The sequence below is a fragment of the Scophthalmus maximus genome, chromosome 1 (genome assembly GCF_022379125.1).
Source record: "Scophthalmus maximus strain ysfricsl-2021 chromosome 1, ASM2237912v1, whole genome shotgun sequence".
NCBI lineage: Eukaryota > Metazoa > Chordata > Actinopteri > Pleuronectiformes > Scophthalmidae > Scophthalmus > Scophthalmus maximus.
The window spans coordinates 15,597,693-15,618,667 of record NC_061515.1 but is presented as its reverse complement, the minus strand read 5'-3'; the positions used below and the strand labels follow the sequence as shown (position 1 = coordinate 15,618,667).

The following is a 20,975-nucleotide window of genomic DNA, read 5'->3' as shown; positions in this document are numbered from 1 at the left end:
TGTGGTGAATAGTGCCACATAGAACTAATCCGCCACCTAGTGGCGAGATTGTTTAAAGAACTGCAAGAAGAAAAGCAGGTGGTTGAACTAGATTAGAGAAATCAAGTTGTTTTTAAGTTCATTGGTCAAATAAATGAAGGGGGAAAAGGAAAAAATAAATCAGCTTAATAAATCAGATTTGCAAGGATGATGTGCAAATGTGATATGTCCAACACCAGTCATGGTGAAGACGTCAACTTGCTGTAAAATATGAGAATGATATAAATGAAGAATTGTGCTTTAATAAGGCTGAATATTTTCTAAATGTATTTTGTCAACGTTTTATTAATTTCCACACTGACACTTTGCACTGACCTTGAAATACTTCATTCTCTCCACTACACATGACGTCACACGGCGACAACGCTGTACGACAGCGGAACATTTTCTCCCACAGTGTTGTCGTACAGGGAGACCACCTTGGACACCTAACGCTGACTTCGTCCGCCTGATTGGTGGATCGTGAGGGGGCGGTTGCTAGTGGCTGCCTGAGAGTTGAGGGTGAGGGCACAATTTCCTCCATAAACAGTGAAACGGAAGGAAGCGAACTGTGCCGAGGAGCAGTTGAGCCAGTGAGACGCCGGTAAAGGCGGAAGTGGTTGGAGACATGAGCGGCATATTTAAAAACAAGATATTCATGGTTAAAACTTTGGTTTATAACGATCAGAGACATCTGACAGATGAATTTCCCTCTAAGTCACGTTTGTCAACTGGAGGTCGGATGCGTGGAAAGACTGCGAAGATGGGGAAACCTAAAGATCTGAAGAAAGCTGCGGCGGGCAGGCGCAACTGTGTTGTGAATGAGTCGGAGTGGGGAGAGTCGGACCTAATTGATGGCGATGACAGTATGGAGTTGAGCCAATGAAGCGAGAGAATGAGGGAGAAAAGAGGAAAAGATTTTGGAGGGGCCAGACCAAAGAAAATCAAGGGTAGTGGAGATCATGGGGGAGGAATAGAGAAGAGAACTCAGGAGGAGGTGGAATTTAAAATCATTTTGAGATTCGGCTTGGAGCGGGGAATTTCTTCAATGAATCCGGTTAAATTGACAACTGTTTTGAGGAACCAGATAGGAGATGTACATATGGCTAAGGTGTTGAATGATGGTAATTTGTTGATTATTTGTAGAAATGAGGAGCATAGAGAGTGGGCTGAGAGGACGAAAGAGATAGGGCGATTTATAGTGATAAATACAAGCCGTATTGAAAGAGGAAATACGTGGAGTAAGGGATTGATTTGGGGGGTACCAGTCGGGGTCACTATGGAGGAAATTAAATCAAACCTGAAAGGAGGAATTATAAAAGATGCCCGTCGGTTGCAGGTAACTCAAGAGGGAGTGTGGAAAGATAGTGAGCAAATTGTGATTGAGTTTGGGGAGGAAGTGCTCCCGCAGAAGGTGACTCTAGGATTTATTGAGTTACAGTGTTAGAGAGTATGTACCAAAAACCAATGAGGTGTTACAACTTTCAAAGGTTTGGTCATGCAGCTAAGACATGTAAGGGCAAGAGAAGATGTGCCAGATGTGGAGAGGATCATGAGTACGGGCAATGTAATCAGGTGCAACCAAGATGTTGCAACTGTGGTGGAAATCACAGTGTGGCTTATGGGGGATGTGAGGTAATGAAAAGAGAAATGGAAATACAGCAGGTATGAGTTCAGAGTAAGCTAACGTATGCAGAGGCTGTGAAGATGGTGAGTCAGGGGGGAGGAGTGGACGAGAGGAGAAGACTAGGAAAACAACCCACAACAGAACCAGTCCAGACAAATGAGGGTCAACCTAAAGAAGCTCGTCATTTTCATTGCAGGGGTAGTGAACGCTACAATGGAGGTTTGTTGGCCAATGGACACGAATTTAAAAAGTATGTAGATGATTTATCCAGTAAACCAGATGTAATTTGTATTCAGGAAACATGGTTGAAACCAAATTTAGATTTTAGAATAGTTGGGTATGTTTCTGTTAGGTGTGATAGGGGGGACGGAGTAGGAGGAGGATGTGCTACATTTATTAGGGAAGATATTTCATTTACAGAGGTGAGTATAGGAAATGACCAAGAATATATAACAGTAGATATATGGATAAGAGAGGTAGAATATGTAATTATAAATTATTACAATCTTTGCAGGAAACTAAATTTGAATGGGTTAATACAAATTAAAGGGATGAATGGGAATAGGGTGTTGGTATGTGGGGATACTTTTTAATGCCAATAGCACATTATGGGGTGGACTAAGAACAGATGCAAATGGTGAGGTAATAGAAGAACTGCTGGAGGAGAAGAGCGTGGTGTGTATAAATGATGGGAGAGGAACTAGAATAAATGTGCACACAGGAAACATGTCAGTACTAGATCTAACCTTAGTATCTAGAAATTTAGCAGAGATATGTGAATGGGAGGAATCATCAGTAGGGAGTGATCATTTTCCACTGCTATGTAGAATAGTACTGGAAAGAAGCCAGAAATGGGGAGACATGTAGGGAAGTGGATATTTAGCAGTGCAAATTGGAAACAATTTAAAAAATATATATGAGGTAGAATTGGACAAAATAAACATAAATGAAGATATTGAGGAGATTGATAAAAAGTTTCAATCAACATTACAAAAAGCTGCTAATAAGACAATTTCCAAAAGTAAAGGAAGAATGGAAAGCAAAGCGGTTCCTTGGATGTTTGGGGTATGATTCGGAGTATGAGAGGAATCAGAAGGGAATGGCAGTATCCAGTACTGAAGACGGGGGAGGAAACTGCAGTGTCAGACAAAGAGAAGATAAAAATTATAGGAAAAGCACTCAGTCAAATCCATAGCATTACTCCCATCAGGAAAACAGGGAAGGACCCATCAAAGCCATCAAACTACAGACCAATAGCACTCAGATCAAACATTGGAAAGCTAATGGGGAGAATGGTGGCAGATAGATTAATATTTTATATGGAGAGCAGAGGATTAAAGCTGCTGTCGGTAGGATTGAGAGAAGTGTGGACATAGTCTCAGAATTCAAAATCCAACGACTCCTGCTCCCTCCCCCTCCCTCTCCCCTGCACTTGGGTTCCTCCTCCACAGCTCCTCCCAGCCCTCCATGCCCGTGCACGCTACCATGGCAACCGAAGCCAGGCAAGGTACGTAACATGACGTTCCCATCGGTAAGAAGCTAACCTGAAGCTAACACGGACTACTGTCCCCATTGATAGACTATAAGACGTTTTTTTAGTTACCGTTGCCTCACGTTATTACCTGTGACTTTTAGGGAAAACAACATTGTCAGTGTTTTTGAACGTGGGCGATCGTAAATCAATTTATATTAGCTGGTTTACGTACCTAGCCATAGCTAGCACGTTAGCTACAGAGTGTTACATGGTAGGCCTGTAAATTAACAGCTTTATCTTCACATACATCATTTGTTGCTTTGCAAGATGACTGATGCTTTTATATATATTTTATAACATTATTAGAGCTTTGAGACTGGTACACCGGACTCAGATGAGGAAGTGAAACCGGCTGCTTCGACGAGCAGTCGAGCGAGGAGGAGAGGGAGTCGCATACGAGCAGGCGCACCGGGCAGCGGCCGTGGGAGACGGGGCAGAGGTCGGAGTGTTGGCCCGACACCGAGCACCTGGGAGCCGAAGACACGATCTTCATGTGATGAGCCAGTTGGTCCCTGCCACTTGCACTGGTTTCATCCCAAGATGGTTTAGCTTCAGACTGTGCTATATGTAAATACTGTGTTGTGCAATATATTTTTTTCATTTTATATATTTATTTCAAAGTTATATTTTAATATTAATACATCAGTATTTGCTTTGCAATAAAGTGTATTTTGAAAGTGATTGGTTTCTCATTGCATAAATATACAACAATGTGAAGATTACTTACTACTATCAATATACCTTTTGAATCAATTCAAGGCATTACAAATATATTAATTCGGGGTAATCAGATTCACTGGTTCAGTACTACCGATGCAGTAGCTCCAAGAAAAGCATAAAAAAAGTAAACAATGATGTAATATTGTCAAGCTTTATTTTGCACATGAATAAAATACAGTAGTTGTGTTGAATATTCCTTCCTCAGCTGTCCCCCCAGCAAAGTCAGCATCTGTGGAGAAAAGCAACATGAATAGCATTATTCATACTTAGCATACTTAGCATTTAGCATAGCACGGGATGCTACATTGGTGATAAATAGCGAAGCTAACTAAACAGTACGACACAGATGGGGGAGCATTTAGTCGCGAGAGCACAGACAACGACACGTCTGTGAAAACTCTCAAAAACAGATTAGACCGCTTGGACACAAACATATTTTCAGCTATTATGCTACAAACACCGCTAACCAATAGCTGTAGCACTGTGGACCTAGCAACTAGCAGCCTGATTACAACTAGCTGCCTGATTACAACAGCACAGTAACACACGGTCACAGAGTGCGACAATAACATGGAAAATAAAAGATAAATGAAACAGAATATTACCGGTCAAGCAGAACGCATCGTTTGTGAACCCTGTCGGTGTCGTTGCTTCTGTGGAGCCGCTCCGATGTTTACATCTGCTCGATCTGTTTCCTTCTTTTCAGCTCGTTTTTGCTCGTGGTCTTTGTCGTAAATGCAGTTTTTTCGATGCTTGGTGCTTCTCTACCACGGTGTTTTCAAACTAACTCTGCTTCTGCTACAAGCTCCTCATTGTGAAGACGTGAGCTTGGTCGTGACCGAGCGAGTGAGGCTGTGCGCAGGTTCTGCAGCGCTGCACAGCTCGTACCCGGATGACTTGACAGAGCGGAGGGACGCCCCCTGGCTGTGATTGGACATTTTTGCTCGGCGCGGTGGAATCTGGCAAATGGCATTAAAGGCAGTAGGGGGAGCTGAATGACCCAGAGTCTGTCACAGACGATCTGTCTCAATTGGATTAAAGACTTTCTATTTGATAGGGTTATTCAAGTTAGAATTGGATCAGTCTTATCAGAGAGATATAAGGTAGATAACGGAACTCCTCAAGGTAGCGTCATCAGTCCAATCCTCCTTTCCATTATGATAAACAATGTTTTTTTAAAACAAAGTGCAGGACGACATTGGGCAATCATTATTTGCTGATGATGGTGCGTTATGTAAAAGGGGAAAGAATATCAATCATATAGTGGAAAAAATACAAAAGGCAGTTGAAAAATGGTCATATTCATGGGGATTCAAATTTTCAGTGGAAAAAAAAATGTCTACTAGGAAGAGAGGTATCGAAGCACAGAAATATACGGGCAAAAGATAGAACATGTGAAAGTCTTGAGATTTTTCGGTGTGTGGTTTGACTTGCCGTTAACCTGGAATGAACATATTCACACGGTAATAGTTAAATGTAAAAGTATATTGAATGTGATTTGATGTCTCACAGGGTCAGAATGGGGTGCGGACAGATCTTCGATAAAAAATATATATGTAGCATTGATTCGGTGTGTGTTAGACTATGGATGCATTGCTTACGGGTCAGCAGCAAAAACCTCATTGGAAAAATTAGATGTTGTACAAGCTCAAGCTCTGAGACTTTGTTGTGGTGCTATCAAAACTACTCCTGTGTATGCTCTTCGGGTGGAAGTAGGAGAAATGCCAAGTAAACTAAGAAGGAAACAACTTATGATGAGTTATTGGGTAAATCTCAAAGGACATTCACTAAACAAGCATCCTACAACTAAAATACTGATTCCATGTTGGGAGAGTGGAAAGTTCACACGTGAGTGTTTTTCCCTCGAGCAGTGAAAAAGTGGCAAGAGACATGACACTTGATCAGAGAGAATAAACCTTGGATGTTCCCACCAGTGACAGTGGATTTTTATTTCCTGGAAAAAATGCAAGTACATAAAAGTCTTGGAAATATGGCAGGTTTGGTTGAGGACAAGCTTCATACATTATACCAAACATTTCTGTCAGTGTATACAGATGGGTCCAAGGATCCTAATACAGGGCGCACAGGATTTCCCTTCAATATACCAGCTTTACAAATCTGTTAAAAGAAGAACATCAGACCATTTATCAGTATACACAGACGAGATGATGGCAATTGCAACTGCGCTACAGAACATAGAAGAATTACAGGTTAAAAAGGTTATTCTTTGCTCTGATTCTAGCTCATCATTAATTTCATTGCAGTCAACTACATCTCACAGTTGGCAGGATATAGTAAATGAGAATTGTGAAACATTATACATATTAAAGCATATGAATATTGTGGTCACATTTATGTGGATAGCAGCTCACAGACGGATTAATGGCAATGAAATTGCAGACACATTAGCGAAACAGGCACTGGGAAATGAGGACATAATGAACATCCCAATTAGCAAATCAGAGGCATAAGGAATAATCAAAGGACACATCATCAAAGAGTGGCAGCACAGTTGGGATACAGTAAATACAGGACGACACCTCTATGCAGTGCAGCGAGAAGTGGGCCCGGTGAGGACAGGTCAAAGCAGCACCAAAGAGGACAACACACTAACACGACTGAGAGTGGGACATACCAAACTGAATAAAACACTGCACCTAATAGGCAAACATCCATCAGGGTTATGTGATAACTGTCACACAGAGGAATCAGTAGAGCACGTAGCTTTACACTGCCATAAATACACACAAGAGCGCGAAGCATTAAAGAGCGGAATCAGTAGACTTGGAGTTTCTATTGGGATAAAAAGTCTCTTCCATTATTTGAAGGAGACCGGACTTATGCAAAGAATTTAATGAATTTATTTATTCATTCAATAGCCATATTTTCATGTATTTATTTTGATTTTGTTTTGGTTGGTTCTGTTTGTTTTTGGGTCGAAAACTCTGGCTCACACTCCAACACAGTAGGTGGCGGTAATGCACCATAACGCTGGTTGCCACCCGCCAAAAAAAAAAAAAAAGGAAGAAGAAGAAGAAGAAGCAGCAGTTGAGCAGAACAGCAAACACACGTGTTTCCCCCACAGCTGCTGCTGCAGGAGCCTGACGCTTGGTCAACAGAAGAAGCGTCACTGAGTTCCTGGGATTAGTATCACCTGGCAGCTCACAGTCTGACGCCAGCCTCCCCGCACGCGGGTGGGTACGTTCGTGTTTGTATTCTTGGACAAAAGGCGTCCTGGTTGAACGCTGCAGTAGCTGCTCGACGGCGAAACATGCTGCGAAGTGATGTCGACTCGGACTTGCTAGCTAGCAGGCTAACCCAGCAGCTGTTGATATTGCGAGCAGGCTACAACTTCATTTCCTTTTCTCGGTCTTTAGCAGAGTCAAGGTTCGTGGAGGGAAAAACAGGGTGTACTTTGTGTAATGACAGCGAACGAAGCTAAGCGAAAACGTTCAAGCCCCTTCTGTGAAACCGAAATGAACACTGGCGTCTGAGTGTGAAGGAGAACTGCACTGAAAGATCACCGTGAAGTCTCTTCCGGCGCGCTTCCGTGTCCTTGGTATTTCCCGCCTTTTAATTTCATGTCATGCGGTTCATAATAGAGTAATAGAAAACGCAGCTAAGGGGACGATGCTTTCGATTTTATGGGATTCACTCGTTCAAAGTCAGTGTCACACCGACCCAGGTAAATCTCGTATACCTGCCAGATTAAAAACAAAACAAAAGCACAGCAGCTTAATTTTTTTTAACTGCTGCCGAATTGATTTATTGAAACAAATCATTGCTTTCTATTTCACTTCAGTGTGAAATAACGGCACATAAATGTGGCGGTAATAGCAATGATGTCGCGCCTCCTCTGCTCATTGTCTATATTGCATCAGCTCTTCTTCTCACCTGTTGTTGAGCAGGTTGGGTTGGACACGTGCCTTGGAAGCGTTGTGCATTTATTATGTGTATTTGCAGGGTATGTTACTTATGTCTTGTTTTATTGTGTGTGTGTATAGTCACCGTCTGTCAAGATGAAGTACATCCTTGTTACGGGCGGTGTCATATCTGGCATTGGGAAGGGCATCATCGCCAGCAGCGTGGGAACGATCCTCAAGTCCTGCGGCCTTCACGTGACAGCCATCAAGATCGACCCCTACATCAACATTGACGCCGGCACTTTTTCACCCTATGAACATGGTGGGTAATTGAGTGTATTTTTAAATTGTCATTGATTATTCTTTTGTTTTTGTTTTTCTGATTGTTTGGTTGAGTCTTGCTGATAATATTTGTTCTGTCGGCTCAAAAGCACTGAGTTCCTCTCAGTTGTGGATCTGCGGTTTCACTGTAGCCCTCTGCTGAACTTTTGAAATGCCTGTGTTGTTGTACAGGTGAAGTATTTGTTCTCGACGACGGCGGGGAGGTGGATCTGGACTTGGGGAACTACGAGCGTTTCCTCGACATCCGTCTTACCAAAGACAACAACCTCACCACCGGGAAGATCTACCAGTCAGTAATCAACAAGGAGAGGAGGGGAGACTACCTGGGCAAGACTGTACAAGGTTAGAGATCGATGTATTTAGCTTGCTGGGTATATATATATATAGTCAACAATACTACACCATCTGTCTGATTTGAATTTGTAATGTATCAACACATGCAACATAGCAACACACTTGTATTTGTTCTGTATGTTTATATTTAGGACAACTTTTTTTAAATATGATTTCTGTATTCATAGTGGTACCCCACATTACCGATGCCATCCAGGAGTGGGTAATGAAGCAGGCCAGGATTTCAGTCGATGATGATGGTGTAGAGCCTCAAGTTTGTGTCATAGAGGTAAATTGTTGTTGGTCAAGATGATTTTTGTATTCAGTGGGAAAGGATGCTGAGCACAGTCTTGTCAAGAAGTGTCATATATCAACAACTCCCATGGGCAACTTTGGAATAAATTGTGCCCAGGGCATTTTGTTCTGGTACATTAAAGATGAATAGAAAGGTTTTCAATCAGAAATGAAATCGAGTATGTTGCGTCAAGGAGTAGAAAATGTCGGCACCCTTTGGCAAATGGGGAGAAACTGAACCAAACTGCACACTACACAAGTGACGTGTCGGTGAAGCAGAAACACCAACATAATTTTGTAAATCTAAAAAAAAATCTGCAATTCAAAACTAATCTCGGTAGTGGAGTAAATCAAGTGTTTGTTTGACAATATGTGCTGCAAAGGTATTTACTCTGCTTTTTTAACAGTCAAATCCTCGTAAAGCCAGTTAAATTATGATACTGCCTCCAGCAGTTCTTTTTATACGGCGTGCATCAAAAGCAGCTCCGACAGAATTATGAGCTCAGTGCAGCTGATGGCTTTTTCTGTACTTGCCAAGTCTGTCAGAGTACGTGAGGTGCTGAGAACCAAACGGTGCACTAATGCATGCAGTTCTGTCGTCTAAGCGGCTGTTCGTGTTTCAACAGCTGGGAGGCACAGTGGGCGACATCGAGAGCATGCCCTTCATCGAGGCTTTCCGACAGTTCCAGTTCAAGGTGAAGAGGGAAAACTTCTGCAACATCCATGTCAGCCTGATACCACAGGTATGGCACACCGATGAACACGTGCATTATGTATTCATCACCAAATAACACAGAGCAGAATGACTGCATCAGTATTATATATGTATTTTTGTTTTGTATTCATAAGTAGTTTTATTCTAGTTTTTTTAAATTAAAGGAAAAACCAGCACCACCACCTACTTTTCAAGTTTCCAATCTTATTCAAGTAAAACAAATTTAGTGTGTGCTTTTTTGCATTTGTTTCCTTAGCCCAGTACCACAGGAGAGCAAAAAACAAAACCAACCCAAAATAGTGTGCGAGAGCTCAGAGGGCTGGGCCTGTCTCCAGATTTGGTGAGTTAAATTTACCATTTGTTCTTGAACTTGGTGTTTTCTCCTGGACCCCAAATATTAACAAACAAATCCATGTTTCTCTTTTTATCTGTACATAAATCAGTAGGTCTGAGTTATGCATTCATCTCATGGTGTAGACAAGCAAACAAAATCCAAGATAATATTTTTGGGTTGGAATCTTTCATAGTGCACCGTGGTCCTGATGTTGATATTTTAAAATTAATCCATAATATTTCTCAGATTATGTGCCGCTGTACAACGCCCCTAGAAACAGCTGTCAAGGAGAAGATCTCCATGTTCTGTCACGTGGAGCCCACACAGGTGAAATACTGAGATGAAGTATGTGTAAAGCATGCTATCCCCATTCGTTATGAACCAGTGAAACCCCTGTTTTCTCCACTTATCTGATGATGTGTGAATGTGTCGGGCACTGGCTGGTGCAGGTAAAACAAAAGGCAATGACTGAAACGTGTTTCGGCGCTCTGCCAAAGTCAATTGTGTTTTGTAAAATCACAACATTTCATGTTGGCATTTTTCTCCCCTGCTGTCAATTAAAACTGAGTTTTGGTTCCAGGTTGTGTGTGTGCAAGACGTCTCCTCAATCTACAGAGTGCCTCTGCTGCTGGAGGAACAGGGCGTTGTGAGCTACTTGTGTCAGCGGCTGAACCTGCCTGTTGAGGTGAGGCCTAGAAGGATGCTCACAAAGTGGAAGGAGATGGCTGACAGGTGAGAACGTTTGTCTTAGTCACCAAGTCCCTTTTATCTAGGTTTGTGTCTTGCTCAAAGAATGTGAAAACTCAAATTTAGTGTTTCAGTTATGAAACAGTCAGTTTAACCAGAGACAGTTTGTTACCTCTAGCACTTTGTGTTGCAAACTAAAGAATGTTGAACTCACGTTGAACAGACAAATGTTCCTCAGTCACAACAGCACACAGGAAGTGGAGGTAGAATCCAATGAACATTCACTTGTTCTTAGAGTAGCTGTGAGGTTATAATTAAATAATGCATCAGGTCATTTCTGAGCATCCATTTTTGTCTTTTTTCAGATCTGACCGTCTCCTGGAGCATGTTTCCATCGCCCTGGTGGGGAAGTACACAAAGTTGTCTGACTCCTATACCTCGGTTATTAAGGCCCTTGAGCACTCGGCCCTCGCCATAAATCACAAACTAGAGGTCAAGGTATGAAAACATTGCACGCTTTTTTTGTTTTGTGTATTGATTTCTGGATTTGGCGTCACTGCTTTGTAATTTTTTGCTGACTCCTGTAAGAGAACTGGAATGATGTTTTACACATGCCCACCTTTTATGTGGTCTTTCAGTTTGTTGGCTCTCATGTCGACTGATCTCCTTCCAAATGCTGTGTTTGTTATTATTACAGTACATAGACTCTGCAGACCTGGAGACTGGCACTCAGCAAGCTGAGCCAGTGAAATATCACGAAGCCTGGCAAAAACTCTGCAGTTCTCAGTGAGTAGACAAACCTGGAAGGGAACAGGTGCCGATAGTCTGGTGATACAGTGTTATTCATTGCTGCATGATGACAGCAGAGTGCGGTCATGCCCCGGTGGTGTTCACACCTTAGTGAAACGGCCAGTGAGGACGGTTGAAAAGTCAGTGTATCTTAGTATAATCAAACATTAAGCAATCATCTCTCACCACATAGCATCTCCAAGAAAAAAAAAGCCCAAAACTGGGTTCAGTAGCTCAACAGTATGTTTTTAAAATTGCTTCCTAGATTTATTCATGTTACAGTGGCAGTCCATTGGTGTTTTAGGATAATTATTCAGAAAAGAAAACTAAGACTGAACTTACTTATGCAAAGTCTCCCAATTATTTATGAACTGAGCACTTTTATTAGAAACACTACTGGGTACGGTTTCCTTTTGCCCTCGGAACAGCATCAGTTCTTACTAGCATGGTTTCCAAAAGGCGTTGGAAGAAACTGGACCATGTTTACAAGAATACATCACATAATTCAGCAGATTCGTCAATTGCACATTCATACTGCCAATGTCACTTTGTACCACATCCTAACGGTTGTCAAATGACCAGAGAGGCCATAGAATTGTTTGTGTCATTAAACCATGATTGATTGGTGTTAGGGGTGGGGACAACATACCCCACACCACTACACCACCACCTTCTGCCTGGACTGTTGACACTAGTCATGCTGGGTCCATGGACTCATGCTGTCGACACTTGCTGTTGAAATTCTGACCCTACCGCCTGCATGCCTCTGCAGAAATGGAGATTCATTAGAACTGGCTCTGTGTTACCCGTCTTCAACAGTCCAGTTTTGGACAGTTTCAGCCTCAGATTTCTGTTCTCTGCGGACAAGAGTGAAACCAGATGTGGTCTTCTGCTGTTTTTTCCCATTCCTTTCACCACATTGTAAATATGAGTTACCATCTCCTCTGACCTCCCTTATGTACAGTTTTCAACTGCCAAACGCGCCTCGTGGATGTTTTTTGTTTTTCACATCATTCAAAGCAGTTTTTGTTAAATACTTCACCAACAATGAAGCCAAAGTCAAGCGACAGTATTCTGTACAGTTTTCGCAAAGCATAACCTGAACTCTTAATTAGAAGTTGATCTGAGGCTGTAAATCTTTTCTTCCTCCTCCAGTGGCGTGTTGGTACCTGGAGGTTTCGGTGTGAGGGGGACAGAAGGCAAGATGCTAGCTATAAGCTGGGCGAGGAAACAGAATAAGCCATTCCTGGGTAAGATTTATTCAAAAACTGTTTTGTCTCATAAATTATTATTATAGTGTAAGATTCTTTGAAAAAGTTTTTTCTGCTTTGAACTGTCATGTTTTATTGTTTTATTGTTGTAGTTAACTCCTTGACAGAAAAGGAACATAAAACCTCTTGCATTAATATTAAATGCAAGACTAAACAAAATTAATCACATAGCTATTGAACCACTTTGGCACACTTATGTTCAGTGCCTATCACCCGTATGGCAGCAACATACCGGAGGGATATTTCAGTGCAAGCCCTGTAAGGTTTGTGAAGGATAAAATGAATTCAGCTAAATCAAGAGAAATGTTGAAGGAAAATCTGCCACAGTCTACCAGAGACCTCGCCAAAGCTACAAAGAAAGAAAATGGTGTACGTGTATTTGATAGCCACTTAAGTATTGAGAACTCAAACCAGTTGAGATAGTGTGACAGGACCTGACATAGTTTGAGCGATCATGACGAAGACGAATGAGAAGAAACGGTTGTCGCCAGGAATATTAAGTTGAAGCATTTCAGCCCTGTCCATATGCAGTGAGTCACAGAGTCAAAATGTCTGTCAGAGAGGGTATAGGAGAGTGAGTAACTGTGTAGGAGCGGAGCCAGGGGACGTCAGCTGAGTCGGCGGTCCTGCGCTTCAGTCCCCTTGCAACTGATTTGTAGATTCCTGTACACATTCGCAAATCTCCCTACGCATTTGCAGATTCTTTTACTCATTTACAAATCTGATGAAGCGCACTCAGATTGAGATACAGTTAGACAATTCTCCACACACAGACACTCAGTAATACTGCTACAATATCGCCCCCATAGGTGACCCTAAAAATGTAGTCTGACTCAGTGGCGGTCTGCGAGCCTCACGAATCACGTCTTTGAAGAGTTCACACAGCATTTGGCGACTGCCGATTTAAACGTTGATTTTGCTCTGAACTTGTGATCAGACATGTATATATATCAGTGCCAGGTCAGAACAGGTTTATTTAAGTTCAAAGCCAAGTACTTTTTTTCAGACTTCATAATAGGCGCAGTATTATAATATGTAAAGGCGGTAACATTATCCATGTAAGTGGTTTGCGCAGTAGGGATCTTGTTCAGTGTTCGTTTTATTTACGTGTCCTTACATAACATTTCATCATGCAAGAATCCTGCTGGTCTTGTTTTGTGCAGGGGTTTGTTTGGGCATGCAGCTGGCAGTGTGCGAGTTCGCCCGCAATGTTCTCGGATGGGAAGGTGAGTAATTGCACAGTTCAGCCTAGCCACACTATCAAGGAACATTTAATTCCTATGGTTTCTAAATTAATGATGAAATAAATCTTAGTCCTACCCAGAAGTTGACTCAAGCTTAGATCGGTTTCCCCGTCGTCTTTTTCAGATGCAAACTCAACCGAATTTAATCCAGAATCAAAACACCCAGTGGTAGGTAATATTTCTTTGGCCTTCCTCACATCACATAATTTCAGTCTTTGACAGAATGGTTTTAATATCCGTCTGATCTCGACAGGTGATTGACATGCCGGAGCACAACCCAGGGCAGATGGGTGGGACTATGAGGTTGGGAAGGAGGCGGACAATCTTTAAATCCAACACCAGTGTACTGAGTATGTATCCTCCTGAACTGAAAGGTGGATTTTCAAGACTTAACTATTGTGATTATAATAACTGATTATTTTAATTTTGCAGAAAAACTGTACGGAGGATTTGAATATGTTGAAGAGAGGCACAGACACAGATTTGAGGTAGAACAAATATTATTCACTTAATACATATTGCAGGGGATTGAAGCTGCCTTTAGATCTATGTTTTACAGATTTACCTTTATTACTCAAAAACCTATCCTGAATAATCTCTTCTCATTTTAGGTGAATCCTGAGCTGAAGCACCACTTTGAAACAAAGGGTCTTCAGTTTGTTGGTCAGGATGTTGAGGGAGAGAGAATGGAGGTCATTGAATTGGAAGGTGAGTGGGAAATGTAAAACATTGATAATAAACACAACATGCTTAATAAGGCTTGGCCTCAAAATGCCCCACTTAGTTATGATGTTTATTTTAATATTATTATTATAATATTTTCTGTTCTAATGCTTAGTCGTTGACCGACTGTTGCATATGAGGCCCTAAAGTAGTGGACCTGTGTTATTTGTTTCAGGCCATTGTTATTTTGTTGGAGTACAGTACCACCCAGAGTTCAACTCCAGACCCATCAAACCCTCTCCTCCGTACTTTGGTCTCCTGCTGGCTGCTGCCGGAAAACTCCAGAACTACATGGCCAAGGGCTGTCGCCTTTCTCCGCGGTAAGCTCCAACACAGTACAGTTATCATCCAAAAATGAAATGAAAACTGCTTTATTGTGCGGCTCCATCCTTTCATAGCTATACATTGGATGCTTGTTTTGTTTTTTTTCTTTTGAAGAAATAACGTAGGAAAATGCTGTGGACATTTTTCATGCATTATTTATTGAATTAATTCAAATTTAAAAGATTTTTGAATATGCCTTGAATTTACAGTAATATATTTTAATTCAGTGCCTTAATCTAAACTTGTCCCTTGGTTATTGTAATCTACAATGACACTGACGTCACCATTGCACCTGCAACCATGTTAAAGTAATAACAGTAGTCCGGTGTTACTGCTTTTGTATTAATTGTGTCTTTCATTGCAGGGACACTTACAGCGACCGCAGCGGCAGCAGCTCTCCTGAAACCGACCTCTCAGAGCTGAGGTTCCCCTCTTTGTAGTTTGTATAGTTTGCTTATGTCAATTAAGCAGATCAATATGAAGCTCAGAAAGTAATCCAGTCTGCCCCGTAAGTTCCGTTAACAAGCTGTTTATAATTTTTACTCTGAGTATATTATGCCTTCAGCGATTTGTGTACAGGCAAAGGAAGGTCTTATTGATATCTCTGTTGGTGCTTTATAGTTGCTGCCACGAGCAAAAACCAACATAAAATATTTACAGGGATTGCTGTAAGAATGAAATGGATACTATGGAAAACTTGTAAAATGGGGGAAATTGTGTGAGACAGATGGGAAGACATCAGTGTTATCAGCATGTTCGGGTGAAAACATTAGGAAATGGAGAACGTATTTTCCGTTTAGATATTGAAAACTTTGCAACGTTGACAAAGGGCTAAAGAGAGTCTGGGTCCGTGCAGTCTGTTTTTTGTTGGAGCAGCCACCCTGAGAATCCATTCAACCTGATGTGGGAAAATAGTGAAAAACACTGACCTCACACAGTGTATGTGACTTATTTTCAAAAATGTGTTTCGTGACAAGTAGAAATATTGATTGCTATTTTATGTTTTTCTGTTGTACAGTCTTTATTTAAAGGTGGCATATTATGCAAAAATTACATTTTCAGTGTTTGTGCACGTAAATGTGGCTATCTGTGGAGCCTGACGGACCACAAAGTGTGAAAAAATAAAAAATAAATCTGGGTGTTTTAGACAGAGGGTAAAAAGAGGAGCTGCAGTAATGGGCAGTGTGAGAACACTGATGCCTTTCTGAACACTAGAGCATGTAAACCTTTTCAAGTGGTAACCCAAATTAAAAGTATGAAGCGGAATATGAGCATAATATGTCACCTAAAATCCATGAATTAATTTTTTTCTTTCTTTCATATCATAACACTCAGGTTTACTACACAGAGGTTTGTGCATGTCATTCTAGTTTGAACTAATCTTGTATTTGTATTACATGCAAATCTGTTAGAGTATCACATGAACAAGGCCGCTGGGGTGTACATGAATTTTCCTGTGGTGAACTGGTTGTGCTGGGTTTTAATTTCTAGATTGAAAGTTGTTAACTTGTGTTCTTAGTTTTTAGGTTTTTTTTCTTACCTAAGTCACTATCTGTGGTTGCATTACTTTTGTTTTGGTTTGGAATCTTTTAGCTGCTGACATCAGCAAACATGGTCTTGACCTCCATTGCCTCTTATTGTCATGTGAGCCAAAGCTTTTAGAAAAACAAAATATACAGATGCAAATCATCTGACAATCCTGCCAACTTTTAAGTGACCCTTGAATCAAGAGCAGTAACTGGAGAAACAAGCTTGGCATTTGAATGCTGATGAAACCAAGACCTAAATTTGATCTCAAAGCATCAGTAGCAGCAAAAATGTAAATGGTAAGCATCAAGCTTCCAAGTTACATGTTTGCTTAGAATCCTGTTGAATTTTACTGCCAATGCATATATTTATATGTTGGTGACCCAAATGTATGAAAAGCCTAACTAAATTTATATTTATGAAATTCTGAATCATGTGTGACTTCAATACATGCATTTATTCTGAATAAATAAATGGTTTTATTTCTCATGACAGTTTGGCCTTTATTCTACTTGAGCTGTGAATCATAGTAAGTTCTGCTTTCTGTCAGTGACTGACAGCAAAACTATTTAGTCATCTATATACTGTAGATAGACCCACCCCCTCCAGTAAAACACTTGTGTTCACTTGTGTTATATTTTCTTATTTTCTTATAATCTAGGCTCAAGTGTCTTGTATTTTTTTCTGTTTATACAAGAAGGGAAGCCCCTCTAACTCTGGGCTTATTTAACAGTCATAGCTCACAACATTACAGTGCAGCCATGAAAGAACATATCGACCTCGCAGGTCTTAAAAAATTTGGAACAGTTTATCAATGTTTATCAATTTGGAAGCAATGTCATGGCGAAGTTGTTGTTTTTTCCCCCACATTCTTAATTGTCTGTCGTTTAATTTTGATTTCAAAATGCTCCCTTAATGTGTATATTTGGACCAGAGATTGTGGCTCTAGTAAATTATCACCTACATACAGGGGATGTTGCGCTCCACTGTTATCAACTTCCCTTTTTACAGGTGGCATTGCCTACTTTCAAACCACAAACGGCTGCAAACTACACAGTCGCCCTCACAGTCTCGCTCACCGTGATTGTTAATGACCTGTAAAAATGAATTGGTGACAGCAGAACAGTGAAAAAACTGTTTTTATATAGTTTGAAATACAACTTCCATTTCCTTATAACCCCCCACCCCCTTTCTCTCCCACATCTGGTCCTCCCTTTTTCCAACAGCCTCCCCCCCTGTCCTCGTGCACATGCCCCTCCTTTTGTCAAGTATAAACAGGCAAACTTTTAGTAGTCCACGCCCCTGCACCGCACACTCATGTACATGCTTTACAGTGGCAGAGGCAAGCTCAGCGGCTCAGATGAGAGCTGTACTAATGCTGGGATCGACTCTACGGGACAGATCTTTCTACACCGTAGGAATGTGACAGAGTCGGTGAGATGGCTGTGGACACGGATCGCTGTAAGTCAACATTTGGATTGGTAGTCTCTGAATTTCAGCTTTGAGGTTTTCCCAAAATGTGCTCCCTACTCCTTTGTATACCCATAAGTTGTCTCCCGGTCTCCATCTCTCTCTCTCTCTCTTTTCCCACTGCCAGTGACAATGGACCCTACTCTGTGGCAGTACCAGTTCAGGTTCATTATGCTGGGGGACTCCACGGTGGGCAAGTCGTCCCTGTTGAAGCGCTACACCGAGGACCTGTTCCTGGAGTCCATCAACCAGACAGTGGGTGTAGACTTTTATGTCCACTTCCTGGAGGTGGAGCTTGGGGTCCGTGTGAAGCTGCAGTTCTGGGACACGGCCGGACAGGAGAGGTTCAGGTGAGGCTACGCTCATCTTGAGACCGATGAAGGACTAGGTCTCTGTCCTCTACACTTTAAATCAATTGATTTCTTAATATACATATCTAAACACAAGGGCCTGGTGACATGGTTCAGCCATTACTGAATGCATCATGAAAACAAGATGCCATTCGTATGACAAATGAGATGTGTGCACACGAATAAACAATCTTATTTAAAATGCCATTGCTTATCCAATTCACACCAGACCAGTTTGTCAAGGTTTGCTTTCTGTTGTGACAGTGTATGCAAATGGCAAACCCTTAAAAGATTAATGTACAGTGTTTGAAAGGATACCGTGTTTGTAATGTTCAAAATGCAAAAAGGGAAAAGTCATTATTCTCCACACTCACCATTTTTAATGAAAGAGCTTGGAGTAACTTCTCTCCGAATTCATTATTTCGCTGCTACAGTTGAGTGAACCGTAGCAAATTGCAAACTGTGCCTGTTTGTGTTTACCTCCTCCGCGTGGTATCTGTAGCCGGCTAATCCCGCGTGAGTCAGCTAAAAGCTCTGGCAAACCGGAGTTCTTTTCATAAGGAAAGTATTCTAATGCTGGGATGATTTTTCACCGACTGGCGGCTGGGAGGATCCTTTGCCCAGCCTTCCCTTTGGTTGAAACGTCCAGTGACTCATGGGGAACAATGCCGCTTGACACTTTTGCGATTAGGATGGGGAACACAGTGGTTATCAATTTCTCACAGAGACAGAATATTGGTCAATCTGCTTATCTAGGAGAGCTCAGCTCAAAACAATGTGGAGAATCAGGTGATTATTTGCTCTCTGGAACAGGAGATGGTAGCAAAGTCTGAATTCTGCACTGTGAGAGATATTTTTTTCTCTAAAAATATCCTCCTCTCTCTTCCTTTTGTTATTTCCTTATTGTCTTCTGTTTTCTCCTCAGGTCGGTGACCCGTTCTTATTACCGCAACTCGGTCGGAGGCCTGCTGGTCTTTGACATAACCAACCGAGCCTCCTTTGACCACATTGTGGATTGGCATGCGGAGGTGTGCGAGCGAGTGCAGCCACACAGGGTCCTGTTCGCCCTGTTGGGCCAAAAGAGTGACCGGGACGCTCTCGGGGAGAGGGTGGTGAGTCGGGAAGAGGCCGAGAAACTGGCCAGGCAGCTCGCGATGCCATACGTGGAGGTGTCTGCCAAGACGGGCCACAATGTGAAGGAGTCCTTCGAACTTCTCGCCCGGCGGGTCTATCAGGGCCTTCTGAGTGGGGAGGTAGAGCTGCAGGAGGGCTGGGATGGAGTTAAGTGCGCCGCCCCGCAGGCGCTGCAGTTGCAGAGAGCCAACCTGGCCCAGTCCAAGACAGACTCGAAGAGCCCCAAGAAGTGCTGTGGTTAGACTTCAGACTGCAAGCAGTCATCCACTCCGGGATTTATAATGACATTTTAATGTACAGTGTGACCACGGGGCGACCTTCGATAAGACATGCAATTTTATCACCTTGGTTGTGACGATGCAATTTAGGAAGGGCCTGTTTTGTTGAAACATTTTGTCACTTAATATGTACAATATTTTCACATTTCTGCATGGGGTAAAGATTTAACTTGTGGTTTGGAGTAATTGATATTTTTTTTGTTATGCTAATCAAGCTGTAGTGGCACGGCTCTGTGGTTGGTCAGTGTCCTGAAACACTCCCTCATCATCCCTTATCCCTGAAGATCGCTGCAGATCTGACCCTTACCCCCAAGTTGTACTACCGAGATGACCCCTTAACATCATCACGTCAGCATTGTCTCTGTGAGCATATTAGTGTGACGACTTCAGCATTTATCTTAAAGTTCAGCTTCACAAAGTTGCCAGTGTGAGTGTAGACTTTTCTTTAAAAGTGAAGTCCATTGATAAGGTTTGTGCTCTCTTGTGAGCTGACCCGCTGCTGACCAGACGACTGCAACGCACACTGATAAGTCATTTATTAAACGGATTTGATAAAATCCAGAGGCTGGAGCTTTATTCAAACTGGACGGCCTGGACTGTCTGAGGGTCCTTCAAGACACATATAAGGGACATTTTGGGTATACTGGTTTATTTTGGGTGGTCACAATCCCAAAAGTTTTGAAGCCACTGTAACACGACGACACAACTATTCCCTCTGACCCTAATTGTCAGACGCAAATCTGTGATTCATGAGTGCGTTGCTTGTTCTGTCAATAAACGACAGCAGTTAAGTTATCGGGTCCCCTGATTGAGATTATAAACATCACCACGGGCCCTAATGTGAACTAATCATTCCCGCCTCAGTAGTTGTCTGGAAAAGGGCTTTGCTGTCACAAATAACTGCTAAACATCCTGCTAGTGAGTGATTGTGTTTAGCTGGTATTGTTGAAATTGAATTAAACTCTCAGGTGCCTTTGGATATTGTTCTTTTGAACTGTTGTGAGAGGTTCCCAGAGCAATTACTGTTCATCAGGCCGATGAGCAACCTCTCGTTTCGACAACAAAAGAGTTTATTTTGCTGCGGGTTGTTTACCATTGTCTGTGTATTTGCTTGCATCCTGCGTAAGAACTATATTTCATCATTTTCAATGTTTTGTTTTCATTTGACCCCCTTCAAACAGTGATACTGTTTTTCTTTAACTTCACATGAATGTAGAAAATTACTTTTAAATAAAAAGCAGTAAAATTCACATTGGTTGGGTTAGTCACTATGGACTCAAATAGCCCTTTCTTGTGTATATAGCTCTCTTGGTTAACTTCAGAATGGCAACAGAAGCCATAAACCAAAACTCAGTCATTTATTTATCACTATTTTTTTATTTAATCTGATAGTGAAAA

General features: G+C 41.8%; 2 protein-coding genes and 1 long non-coding RNA gene across 6 annotated transcripts; all 3 read left to right on the top strand.

Moving 5' to 3' along the window:
• The first annotated feature begins 406 nt into the window (after nt 1–406).
• LOC118316212 lies at nt 407–3,762 on the top strand. Its single transcript, XR_004795143.2, has 3 exons — nt 407–1,864; nt 3,097–3,152; nt 3,486–3,762. It is a non-coding gene; the product is annotated as an uncharacterized LOC118316212 (long non-coding RNA).
• A 3,132-nt stretch (nt 3,763–6,894) lies between these two features.
• LOC118318238 (CTP synthase 1) lies at nt 6,895–16,837 on the top strand. Of its 4 annotated transcripts, none has more exons than XM_035647836.2 (18): nt 6,895–7,093; nt 7,904–8,084; nt 8,276–8,446; nt 8,626–8,726; nt 9,358–9,474; nt 9,703–9,786; nt 10,027–10,107; nt 10,361–10,512; nt 10,833–10,965; nt 11,165–11,253; nt 12,412–12,506; nt 13,691–13,753; nt 13,896–13,939; nt 14,025–14,121; nt 14,204–14,259; nt 14,383–14,479; nt 14,670–14,814; nt 15,183–16,837. In XM_035647836.2, the coding sequence occupies exons 2-18, from the start codon at nt 7,919–7,921 to the stop codon at nt 15,256–15,258; spliced, it is 1,767 nt and encodes a 588-aa protein (XP_035503729.1). In that variant the 5' UTR covers nt 6,895–7,093; nt 7,904–7,918; the 3' UTR covers nt 15,259–16,837. The 4 variants fall into 4 exon arrangements, with proteins under 4 accessions (XP_035503729.1, XP_035503650.1, XP_035503812.1 ...); XM_035647757.2 differs by having other exon boundaries at nt 6,896–7,097; XM_035647919.2 differs by lacking the exon at nt 6,895–7,093 and adding an exon at nt 7,157–7,286.
• Nucleotides 16,838–17,640: 803 nt separating this feature from the next.
• Nucleotides 17,641–20,827, top strand: rab42b (RAB42, member RAS oncogene family). The gene is made up of 3 exons (XM_035648237.2): nt 17,641–17,806; nt 17,943–18,165; nt 19,091–20,827. Exons 1-3 carry the CDS (start codon nt 17,785–17,787, stop codon nt 19,539–19,541), a joined length of 696 nt encoding a protein of 231 aa, XP_035504130.1. The 5' UTR covers nt 17,641–17,784; the 3' UTR covers nt 19,542–20,827.
• The last annotated feature ends 148 nt before the right edge of the window (nt 20,828–20,975 follow it).